At 38.7% G+C, this 12,646-nt stretch overlaps 1 protein-coding gene and 1 long non-coding RNA gene across 2 annotated transcripts; one reads left to right on the plus strand and one right to left on the minus strand.

The window, feature by feature from the left end:
• The first annotated feature begins 401 nt into the window (after positions 1-401).
• On the plus strand, positions 402-2,872 carry LOC139194823 (receptor-like protein 2). The gene is made up of 2 exons (XM_070819741.1): positions 402-2,409; positions 2,847-2,872. Exons 1-2 carry the CDS (start codon positions 402-404, stop codon positions 2,870-2,872), a joined length of 2,034 nt encoding a protein of 677 aa, XP_070675842.1.
• Positions 2,873-4,016: 1,144 nt separating this feature from the next.
• LOC139194282 (uncharacterized) lies at positions 4,017-6,112 on the minus strand. Its single transcript, XR_011579040.1, has 2 exons — positions 4,686-6,112; positions 4,017-4,593 (listed from the first exon to the last, which is right to left on the minus strand). It is a non-coding gene; the product is annotated as an uncharacterized lncRNA (long non-coding RNA).
• Between the last annotated feature and the right edge of the window lie 6,534 nt (positions 6,113-12,646).

The following is a 12,646-nucleotide window of genomic DNA, read 5'->3' on the forward strand; positions in this document are numbered from 1 at the left end:
TTTGGCACGCCAAATACGAAATGTTGATAATACTAAACAACATGTATGTATGAAAACCGCGTTCGGTGTCACTTCATATTCTTCTAATCCTCTAAATTAAATGCCCCGTTTGGTTTTCCAACTACGGCGTTGAAACAAAGGTATAAGTTCTGGTCCCTTCATGGTGGCCCCTCCTTAATTCAAAACATTTGTACGGTTATGGTTGTTTGCCAATTTTTCAGATTGCAGTGATGTTTGCCGCTAGCGTTTCGAGCATTAATGATTCATAGTTTGCAGACTAAAAGGAAGAAGACAGGAAAGAACTTCGGATTATGCATGCAATTAGTTGCTCTATATATACCTTTGAGAATTCCGAATGTAAAGAAACATATCTATGCTAGACCAGCTTACTTTCTAACCCAATGGCTCATGTCTTTCTTCTCATCCTCTTATTCTCTCACATCATCTCTTCAAATGTTCATGCATGCAACCAAACTGAGCGTGACTCTCTTCTGTCCTTCGCCTCCACCCTATCTTCTCCCCTTTTAAAGTGGACTTCAGTTAACTGTTGTTGTTGGAATGGCATCACTTGTAATCAGGATGGTTTGGTCACCCATTTGCTCTTATCCTCCAAAGGTCTCAAAGGAGCTATTTTCCCCTCATCATCATCACTAGGAAATCTCACACACCTCACTCACTTGAATCTCTCTCACAATTCACTTTCTGGATCACTTGAAACTGAATTCTTCTTGTCTTTGAATGGTCTTGAGATCCTTGATTTAAGCTTTAATCTTCTTTCTGGAAAGCTACCTTTTTCTCTCCCATCCCACAATATCCAGACATTGAATTTGTCAAGCAATCGCTTCCACGGTGCAATTCCATCATCATTCTTTCAACAAGCTCGGAATTTAACTAGTTTCAACGTCCACAACAATAGGTTCTCAGGTTTGATCCCATCCTCTATATGTCTTCATTCTTCTCCCTTGATTAGGCTTTTGGATTTTTCCCTCAATGCATTCAATGGTAGCATTTCTCCTGGACTCGGGGAGTGTTCAAAATTGCAAGTTTTTCGTGCTGGTAACAACATCCTCTCAGGGCTACTCCCCAAAGATATCTACAATGCCACCAAACTCGAAGAAATTGCATTCCCTTCCAATTCACTCCAAGGAGCCATAAGTGAGAAAATTTTCAACCTCACCAACCTCGCAATCCTTGACATCTCCTTTAATCAGTTGAGTGGAGTGCTCCCTCTCCATTTTGGAAAGCTCTCCAAATTGAAACTCTTGGCTCTTGATTACAACCATTTCGAAGGTCCTTTGCCCCCATCTTTGATGAATTGCACAAACATTGTAGAAATACATATGGCAGTCAACAACTTGGGAGGAGATATCTCCATGCTCAATTTCTCGAAACTTAGTCACCTCAGTAAACTTGACCTACTTCGAAACCACTTTACTGGTACATTTCCAACAAGCCTTTATTCATGCCAGTCCCTAAAAGCTATTCGTTTGACTGCAAATAATCTAAAGGGACAAATACAACCTGAAATTCTTTCATTGAAGTCTTTGTCCTTTCTCTCACTGAGTGGCTTAACCAACATCACTGGGGCAATGAAGATATTAATGCATTGCGAAAGTCTTCAAACACTCCTCTTCTCATATTCGTTTAAGGGCGAGAAAATGCCAGCTGATGAAGGCATGCTTGATTTCGGTGGGTTCCAAAATGTTCGAGTGTTGGCTTTTTTTAATTGTGATTTCACTGGTCAAATGCCTTTATGGTTATCAAAACTCAAGAATCTAGAGATGTTGACTTTGGAAGGTAGTAGAATTACAGGTCCAATTCCTAGATTGTTGGGGACTCTTCCCAAGCTCTTTTACTTGGGCTTGGCAGACAACAAAATTTCCGGTGAATTTCCAAAAGAACTTTGTGGACTACCAAGGTTGGTACATGAACCAACCACAACTCAAGTAGACGATTATATTGACCTGCCTATCTTCACCCATTTAAACCTAATTTACTCGCGAAGATTGTCCAGCTTTCCACCAACATTAGATCTATCTCTCAATTGCATTCATGGCATAATACCCACTGAGATCGGCCAGATATACATTCTCCATAACTTGAAACTTGCTGGCAACTACTTTTCCGGCAACATTCCAGAACAAATATCCAACCTCAAAAATCTAGAGACTTTGAGCCTCTCCATGAATCATTTGTCTGGAAACATCCCGTTGTCATTGGCCAGCCTTAATTTCTTAAAATGTTTAAATGTCTCGTACAATAATCTCGAAGGACCAATCCCAACAAGCACTCAGCTCCAAACTTTCAGTGCTTCTGCGTTTGAGGGGAATTCAAAATTGTGTGGCCCTCCACTTCCAAATGAGTGTTTGCCAACAAAGGGTATTGATGCAGATAGTAAGAATAACCAAGGTGTGGACATTGAGCATCAATTTCCATGGTTGTATATTTTCTCCGCACTAGGTTTCATCGTTGGATTTTGGGGGAGTGTGTGGTTCTTTAATTGTAAAGAAGGCAAGATAATATGCAATTTTAAATTCTTTTGACAATGTACGAGATGGGCTTCATGCCAAGATTACAGTGCTTATGACCATGATGAAAAGAAGGCTTAGAGGATACTAGATTGTACTTTTTATCGTACATCTTTTGTTTTCTTTTCATAATGAAGGCTGCGAAGATATGTATATTTCCGATACTTTTTTTTTTTAGAGGATTTTGGCCTATATCTCCTCTTTTGTTTGTATTTTCTTTTTTAAAAAGGGTAAGGTTTATATTTTTTCTTTCTTTTTTTTGGAAGGGTAAGGTTTATGTCCCATCTTTTTCTGTATTTTGTTTTTCTTGCTTATCAGGGGTAATGTTTATGTCCCCTTACTAAGTATAGCTTTTTTTCTTCTTTTCATATCAAAATTAAATTAAACTAAGATTGTGAAGTGTGGGATGAACCCTTATTACAATGCATGTAGTATCAGAGCATTAATAAAAGTGCATAAATGTAAAGAATATTTACACATAATAACTTCCTACATTATCGGAAGTGAACGTCACAAACTGCCAATGATCCTTGTCTCCACTTGAGTATAGCTAATAAGTCCTAGAGGAGTGGCAAAACAAATGGTGTGAGGGGGCAAAAATAAAAGTTTTTAAAAACCTTGCTTTTCGTAATATAGTAATCCCTCGCTGTAAAAATCCGTATAATGATTTTCTGTAGAGAAGAGACTTACTCCGAGAATTTCGGAGACAGGCAGGCACGATACTATATCATGCCATGACTTTAATCTAGAAAAAATAGAAATATTACATATTGTTGTTGTTGTTGTGATTTACGAGTTTGTGAATCCAAATATGGCATGATCATACATGTATCTTTATCTGCTCATCTACATATGCTTTCACTTGTATTATACCTGTTCTACGGTTGGGGCATGTTTCACGTGTGTGTTCACACTGCACTTGCACTTACACTCATTAGGCATTCTAGGATCCAGGTGTGATGCGCTTAGCGTGAGTTTCGGTTAATTGCGTTACCAGAGCATAAATTTATATACATAGCTTGTTCATGATAAAATATCTTGTGTGATTGCATTTATTGTTGATGAACATATTATACTACATTTAATTATTATTATTATTGAGATTTATGTGATTTACCCGTATTCTCGAAATAACTGCATGTTTTTTTTTTTTATATTATTTGCTTTGTTTCTTCATATTTATATCTAGCGTGATTTTACTGTATGTATATAGTCAATTCATGTGCTTAGGAACAATAAATTCTTTGGTTTATAGTGTGTGTGTATATATATATTCCTTAAAGGGGCTATCATCCACACACTCATTTTTATCTTATACATACCCTTGTTAATTTCCGTTCTTTAATCTTCTTTAAACATTCAATCCGACTATTTGAAATTGAAAAGAGAATATGAAAGATAAAAAGGAATGTGTATAACACCATCCTTCCTCGAATAGTAGTTTACGAGATGTGAATAAACAACTAATACTTATAGATGACAAATGAATAGTTGGAAACATTGAGTATAGTTTTTATTTTTTATTTTTTCGTGTGTGTAAAACTGGCAAATATCCTTAACCAGGGTCATAGCCGAAGGGAGAAACAAAAAGCCACAAAGGCTAACAACATCAAACAAGCAGCAGAAAATAAAGGGGAGAACAAGACACAACAAACCACCATGTCACCCTTACTTCTACCAAAGCTACAGCTAAGAGAGAGGACAGGGAAGACCATCTTTGTTCAGAACACGGACAAACGAAGATGGGGGTCTTCAGACCCAGACAAAGTCGCACATCTCCACACCAGCATGCGATGCCACGTAATCCGTTGCTTCATTGGCTGATCTTGGAACCCAAAACTAGTCACACGAGCCGAAGGCCTCCCCTTCCCTGTGTATCTCACACAGAACTGGAAAAAGCTCCCACGAACCTTGCTCAAAACACCCATTCAGCCAATTGATAACCTCATTTGAATCTGATTCAACCACAATGTGAGAAAACCCCCTTTGCCGTGCCATGATGCAGCTCTCTAGAACTCCCCTCGCCTCTGCCATTAGAGCATTAGCGGCTCTAATTATCCTCCTCCTAACCACCAAGCATCGAGAGTAAGAATCATGAGTCACAACCTCAATATGGCTAAATCCATCGACTTGCTTCTAGCTAGCATCAACATTTACCTTCATGATCCCAACTGGGAGGGGTTCCCAAACCCGTGTACTAGCCTTATTAGAACCCCGGTGTGTGTGGACCTCAGACTGCGATTCCAAGAAAGCTGAGTAAGGATTTGCAATGGTTAGTACAGTATGGGCCTGGGATGAGAGTCTAGAATTAAAAACCTATCGCATCTTGCTTTCCAAATTGACCAGCACGTGAAAGCATTATACAACATGGTTTTCCTCCTTACTCAACACCATCTGGCAGGCTTCGCCAAATGGTATCCAGCCATGTATGGAGGGCAGTTACTCCACGTTTGTCCACCCTCATCCAAGGGGCTGCCAAACCACACATGTTCCACCCATGGGCAAAGAATCAATGCATGTTCTATCGACTCCTCTTGTTCAAAACAGAATGGACACAAAGGCGAGATCGCACACCTCCATCTAAATAAATCTCGTTTAGTAGTTGTAGCCCCCCAAAGCACTCGCCACATAAAATTCTTGACTTTTGGAGCAGCCAATATATTTCAAATGCATTTCCACACTCGAGAGTCAATAGCTGTTGATGAAGAGGGGCGGTGACTTCGGGCCCGGTGATTCAGAACATAGAACCAGTGGTATCCAGACTCTACAGTATATTGACCCAGACTATCAGCATGCCAAATTAACCGGTCCATGCACTCCATCCCATCAATTGGCTTATCGAGGATAGCCTGATGATCTTCGACTGTAACATCATTGTCAATTGCATCCTGGTGCCAAAACCTGGTAACCGGATCAATCAAAGCTGATACACATAGATCAAGATTCACCGAGACTCCCTAAGCTGGGGTAGGATGCCCAGAAGGCACATTTAGGATCCAACAATCAGCCCAGACCCGTGTATGTTCTCTTTTCAAAATTTGCCAATAAGCGCCCTGAGTGATTATGTCTCTTCCCGCTAATAGGCTAGCCAAGGCCCATGAGGATCGACCCCCCTTCCGCGCTTCAAAAAAATAGTAGTCAGGAAAATAGCGTTGCCTGATGAACTAGGCCCAAAGAGAGTTTGGGGAGTGGATAAAACCCCAACATTGCTTGGCTAATAACACAAGATTGAACTTTTTCAGGTTGCGAAAACCCATACCTTTATCCTGCTTTGGCAGACCAAAAATTTCACGACTTACCCATTGGATTCTTCTTTCCCCCGGCCTTTGCACCCACCAAAAATTGGCCACAGCCGCATCAATATCATTGCAAATGTTGTTGGGGAAACAGAAAATGTTTATCAGGTAGGCAGGAATTGCCAGAGTTACAGCTTTTATCAACACCTCCCTGCCAGTCTGGGATAAAAACCTTGCTTCCACCCTTAGATCTTTGCCATTACCTTAGCTTTAACAAATGCCAGGGCCCTCCACTTCGACCTTCCCTGCATGGTTGGGATGCCCAAATAATTTCCCGGGTCTAACACATATGGCATACCCTGGATAACCACAAATTCATTCCGGAACACCCTCGAGGTGTTGGCCTAAAAAAAAAAGGATGATTTCTGCGTGCTAACCTCCTGACCCGAAGTTATACAATAGGCCTTCAAGAGCTGGATAATGTTCTAGCAATTGAACCGAGAGGTGCGTAGGTAAATAAGAGTATCGTCAACAAACAGTAGGTGGGACAGACATGGCCGTGCATACTTAAATGAATGCCCTCAAAGAAGCCACCATCCACAACACCTTGAATTAACCTCGAAAGCATATCAGTGACAATGAGGAAAAAGTATGGAGTTAGGGGGTCTCCATGCCGAAGCCCCTAGGATGATTTAAAATGTTTCCACGGTTGTCCATTCACAAGAATAAAAAAAATCCATTGTGGAGACACAACCCATTACCACCCTTATCCACCACCCACTAAAACCCATACGAACCATGACCGCCTCCAGAATATCCCACTCAATCCTGTCATATGCCTTGTTCATATCAATCTTCATTGCAAGCTCAAATTTTGTTTTCACCTTTCGGAGTTTTAGGAAGTGAACACCTTATGGGCAACCAAAATATTATCCTAAATTTGTCAGCCTTCCACAAACGCATTTTGGGCCGGGGAAATGATTCCAGGCAACCAATGCTTTAATATATTTGCCAGCAGCTTTGAGAAGGTTTTATATGAGTAATTACATAAACTTATCGGCCTAAATTGGCTCACCAAGGTCGGTTTTGCAATCTTCAGGATGAGAACGATGTGAGTGGAGTTCAACTTTCTCGAGACCTCTCTCCCACTGACAAAGTCCTCCACCAGCCCATTCACATCCTCCGCGATAATATCCTAAAAGGATTGGTAGAAAACCCTTGAAACCCATTAGGGCCTGGCGTCTTCAAACCACCCATGTGGAACGCCGCCTCTTTAATCTCCTGCTTAGTGATCGATCGAAAGAGGTGCGCATTCATTTCCTCCGAGATAGTTTTAGTTACTACTTTATAATAAGAGCCTCTGTGCAACTAAAAAGGCCTACACACAATTTCAATCAGTCTCTCATTTTTTTGTCTGCACACTACTAACTTTACATTAAGAGCTTGTGTACAACAAAAATGACATATTTCTAAGTCCCAACTATATACGATTTCAAAAAATTACCCACGTTCATTAGTCTCAGTTTGTATCTACATTCTACTAGTTTAGTTTGTATAAGAAAATGAATCACTTGCTCTCTTTCACATGACTAAATTTTCTACTCCTCCATTCTTGGGCTTGTACCTTGTTTTAGTGGTTTATGAAAAAATTCAAAATTTTTTTCTTTGGATTTTTCTCTACAGGAGCTTCTTTGGGAGCCAAAAATAATCCTAAAAATCATGGAGCTGACACGTGGATTATTTCTCAAGAAGGACAAGACTGCCCCTATTAAATGAGCAAAGAGCATTCTCATTCACCACACACAACTAAGGTAGAGTAGGCAGAGATCAATGATTGTTCAAGGCACCTTTGCCCGTAAGAAAAGTCAAAGGTAGTTATGATAGAATAATTCATTATTCTTATCATAAATACATTATTAATTAGAAAAGACTTTTTTCAAATAAATAATCCTAATTCCATTTATTTAGGATATTTACCTATTTATTCCAAAATATTTATTTACAAAAATATCTTGGAATATTTCCACTAAAATACCACCTAGGGCCGGCCACTCCTAAAGAGGGTCTACCCACTTCCTCATTCTCTCCTATAAATACCTACTTTATCTCGAAAATTCAAGAAGCCTTTTGCCATATAGAAAAGCCAAACACTCATTCTCTCAAAGTTTCTGACTTAGGCATCGGAGGTCCTTTGACCAAACCACCGGCCCACTCGTAGTGGACGCGTAAGGCTTTTGGTCTTTGATCAAAGGTGTTGATTCTTTTGCAAGTACATATTCGTCAATCAAAATAAGGCGGAAATTTGCATTGGCATTCCTTTGTTATTGTAAGTTTTGAAAAGAAAAATAAATAAATAAATTTGTTAGTGTAGATGATTTGTTAAATTTCAATAAAAAAAATTAGGATATATAAGAAAACAAATGGAGAAGTAGACATATGCTCAATATATACGGTAGGATTCAATATATATATACACTTTCTTACATGTGATGCTAATATATATAGGAATTGGGTGGGTTATAAATTAGTTTAGCTTTCTTAAATTAGTGTAACTTAATTTTGTATCCTTTTTTTTTTTTTTTGTGATATAACACGATAGTATATTCGATAGCGGCTGAGGCCAAATAAGCCAAAAACCAAAGATAGTACAATCCAGGTAGGGAGGAAACACAGGGCCGGTCCAGAGATTTTTGAGGCCCAGGGCAAAGCCAAAAAAAGTGTCCTAACTTCATATAAGAAAATTATTTATTTTCACACGTAAGACATTGATAAAATTATACTTAGAAAAACATTTCAAACTCAATAATTTAGAAACACAAAAAGACTAATTTATTTTATATTGAGAGAAGAAAACCAAACAACTTTGGGCTTATAAGTAGATAGATGATGAGTTTTGTTTTCCATTTGAACTTTGAAAATGTTTTTGTAAATCATGAGGTGTTTTTTCTTATTTACTAACCTTGTCAATATGGGACTAAAAAAATAATGATGTTTTCGAGTCTTTAATTGATATGTATTAGTAATGAATGGGCATTAAATTAAATACTTTGATAACACGTCATATAATTTACAAATTTGCACTAAAAATTTGGTCTACGTATTACTCATTGTTGAAGATTAGATTTGAATTGAAACAAATATTTAAAAATAACAACCCACATAACTAAAAATAAATTAACAACCAAACAAAAATTTGTAAAAATTGAAAAAAATAAACATGCACATAGCGTTTCGAACTTAGGACCTCCTTTTAATTTTAAACAACAAAAACCATTGCTTCTAATTAAACTTCTTGATCCTTTAACCAAATTTTATAAATTTATACTCTTATGAAAAGAAATTCGTAAAAATTAGAAAGTAAATAAGCACATGTGGTGTTTTGAACCGAAGACCTCTCATTATTTTCAAATGACCAAACCATCACTTCTACTTAAATTTCTGTGTCATTGAACCAAATTTTATAAATTTATACTCTTATGAAAATATATATAAATATATCACCCTAATAATTTTGGTGCTCCCAATATTTTTGGGCCCCGGACGATTGCCCTGCTTGCACTAGGCATGGGCTGGCCCTGAGGAAACACAAAGGAACCCCTAGCCCAATTACATCGATTGCTCCACAAGGAGATCAATAATGAAGGGAGGGGGAGAGTACAACCATTGATAACTACTACCTATGGATAGACTATAGCGAGCTAGACAAAGCTCAATGGTATTGGCTTGGCGACGGACATGGGTACAAATATCTTCAGTGATCGTAGGGAGCAAAGCCTTCATATCCTCAATGATGTTCCCAATCGAGGACAGATTGGATGAAGGGCCCTATGATCTGAAAAGAATCACTTTTAACTAACAAGTTACTGAATCCCTTGGATGCTGGCCAAACCACACATTCTTTAGCTACAAAAGCTTCCGCCAGGAGGGGAGATGAGATATTGCAGAAAAAATTACACGCAGCAGCCACAAAGACTCATTTTTCATCCCTAACAATGACACCCACTCCCCCCACACAGCGATCACGGTTCTTATTGAAGGAAGGACCACCAAGGAAGGACCACCGGTTATTATTTTTGACTACTCATGATTAGGGTCAACTCCATTAGGTTTTTTATTTAGTTAATAGCCTTCTTTTTCTTCTTGTTCTTATTCATCATTTCAAGTGCCGTGTGGCTCCCTATGTCTCAAGGAAGATTAGCTGTCTTGCATGCTTTTAGGAGAGAGAGATGATTTGCATGATTTAAGGAGATTAGTGTGGCATCCTATGATGGCTGTCGAAAGTGTTGAGTGCATGGCATCCTATGCTGGCTGTCATGAGTGTTGAGTGCGGTTTGCAACTCATTCAAACTCTTATATATATTTTGTGTAACCTTTGTATGAATATAATAGAAATATAATAGACAGAATACCACAAAAAGCAACATGGTATCAGAGCGGGCATCATTCTGAGCCTGTTCTGTATATCGAAACTGTTGTGTTAATTTTTCAAAAACAATGGCAGATGGAAGTCCAGAGGATGTAAGCATCATTGCTTCTCCATCTATAAGTGCATCTGAAATGGATATCAATCCAAACCAACGTCTAAGTTCAGTGTTATTGAATGAGTTTAATTATTTGCCATGGGCAAGGGCTGTTAGTCTTGCTCTCGGTGGAAGATCCAAGCTTGGTTTCATCAATGGCAGTCAACCTGCACCAGATGCTTCTTCTCCAGAATTTGGAGGATGGCTATGTAAAGATCAACTGGTCATGTCATGGTTGTTAAATTCTATGGAAAGGAAGGTTGCTGAAATCTTCAGCTATTCCGAGTCGTCTCTCACTCTTTGGACCACCGTGAAGGAGATGTATGGAAATCAAAACAATGCAGCTCGCATCTTTCAACTCAAAAAGGATATCTCCAATATACAGCAAGAAGGTAAAAGCTTTGTTCAACATCTTGGTTCTTTGAGAAGCATGTGGAATGAGTTAGATGTGTACAGACCTCACACTATTGATTCCTCAGTGCTCCTTAAAAGAACTGAAGAAGATAAAATTTTTCAATTATTGTCTAGCTTAAGTTCAGAATATGAGGATTTGAGAAGTCACATTCTCATGAACCCGGAGCTACCATCTTTCACTAGTGTCTGTGCAACTATCCAACGTGAGGAAGTAAGGAGAAAAGTCATGAATAATGGTATAAAAACCAACGTGACAGAAGCTAGGGCTTACCTGACAAATGAAAAAAGGTATAAAGGGAAAAATCCTCATTTGAAGTGCCTACATTGTGACAACATCGGGCATGTGAGAGACAAGTGCTGGATCCTACATCCAGAACTCAAACCTGACTTCATGAAGGATAAATCCGCACCCAAGACAAGTCGAGCACACCCTCGTGCCAACACTACAACATCTTCATCTATCAACAGTTTTGATACCTATCAACAGTTCACTGCAAATCCTGCCACCCTGTTAAATGAGTTCGCAGCGTATCTCCAACAAAAGAAGGGAAGAAAGGAAGGATCTGTTGATCATGAAGATGGAAGTACTACTGCATTGATGGGCAAATTTGCAGGTTTTTTAGCTGATGCTGATTGTGTACCTCAGACAGATTTGAAAGGTATTGTAACTGCTTTCCAAAATGCTCTTAAAATAAATGAGTTACATGATTTTTGGGTTGTAGATTCTGGTGCCACAGACCATATGACTAATCAAATGTCAAAGTTACATAAATTTGAGAAACTACATAATCATTCACATGTATCTGTTGCTAATGGTGAAGGTGCTAGGATTGTAGGAAAGGGAAAAATCCATCTGATATCTGATCAAATAGAGTCTACGGCCCTATATGTCCCATCTTTTCCATTTCAACTTCTCTCAGTGGGAAGAATCACAAATTCCTTAAATTGTTTGGCCATTTTTTCACCAAAAAATGTCATTTTTCAGGATTGTATAACCAAGAGGACGATTGGTGAGGGGTTTTTCATTGATGGTCTCTATTACATATCGAAAAGCTCTTCCTGTGGGTTCCATGCCAAGTCAAAATCCATCCATAACTCCATTCAAGCTGTCTCCTTGTGGCACCAACGACTAGGCCATCCATCTCAACCTATCTTGTCCACCTTATTTCCTGATTTAGGCAAAGAATCAACCCACTGTGAAACTTGCCATTTGTCAAAGGCAACAAGACTACCACTAGGGTCTTCGATGTCTAGAGTTTTTCAACCTTTTGAGCTTGTACACTCTGATATATGGGGACCTTCAAGTGAATCATTTGATGGTTATAAATATTTCATAATTTTTGTTGATGATTATTCAAGAACCACCTGGTTATATTTGTTAAAATCAAAAAGTGAGGTGATGGAAGTGTTTAAAGACTTTCACAACCTTGTTAAAAATCATTTTTCTTCTCAAATCAAAACCCTAAGGTCTGATAATGGCACCGAATACATGTCCCAAGTCATGACTCAATATTTGAGTAACAATGGAATCATACATCAAACTAGTTGTGTTGGCACACCCTAGCAAAATGGTGTTGCCGAGAGAAAAAACCGTGATCTCCTTGAAAAAACTAGGGCATTGATGTTACAAATGAATGTACCAAAACGTTTTTGGTCTCAAGGCGTCATGACAGCTGCTTACCTGATCAACAGGTTACCTAGTAGGGTTTTGGGGTTCAAATCTCCAATGGAGATAATCAAGAACAGAAAGGTGGACTTGTCTCATCTTAAAGTCTTTGGATGCATCTGTTTTGTTCATGTTCAGCCCTTACATCGAGACAAACTTGATCCTAGGGCAACTAAATGCATTTTCCTTGGCTACTCGTCCACACAAAAAGGGTATAAGTGTTACAATCCACAACTTAAGAGATTAATTGTTTCAAAGGATGTTCAATTTCATGAAACTAAT

The sequence above is a fragment of the Malus domestica genome, chromosome 03, assembly GCF_042453785.1.
Source record: "Malus domestica chromosome 03, GDT2T_hap1".
Lineage (NCBI taxonomy): Eukaryota > Viridiplantae > Streptophyta > Magnoliopsida > Rosales > Rosaceae > Malus > Malus domestica.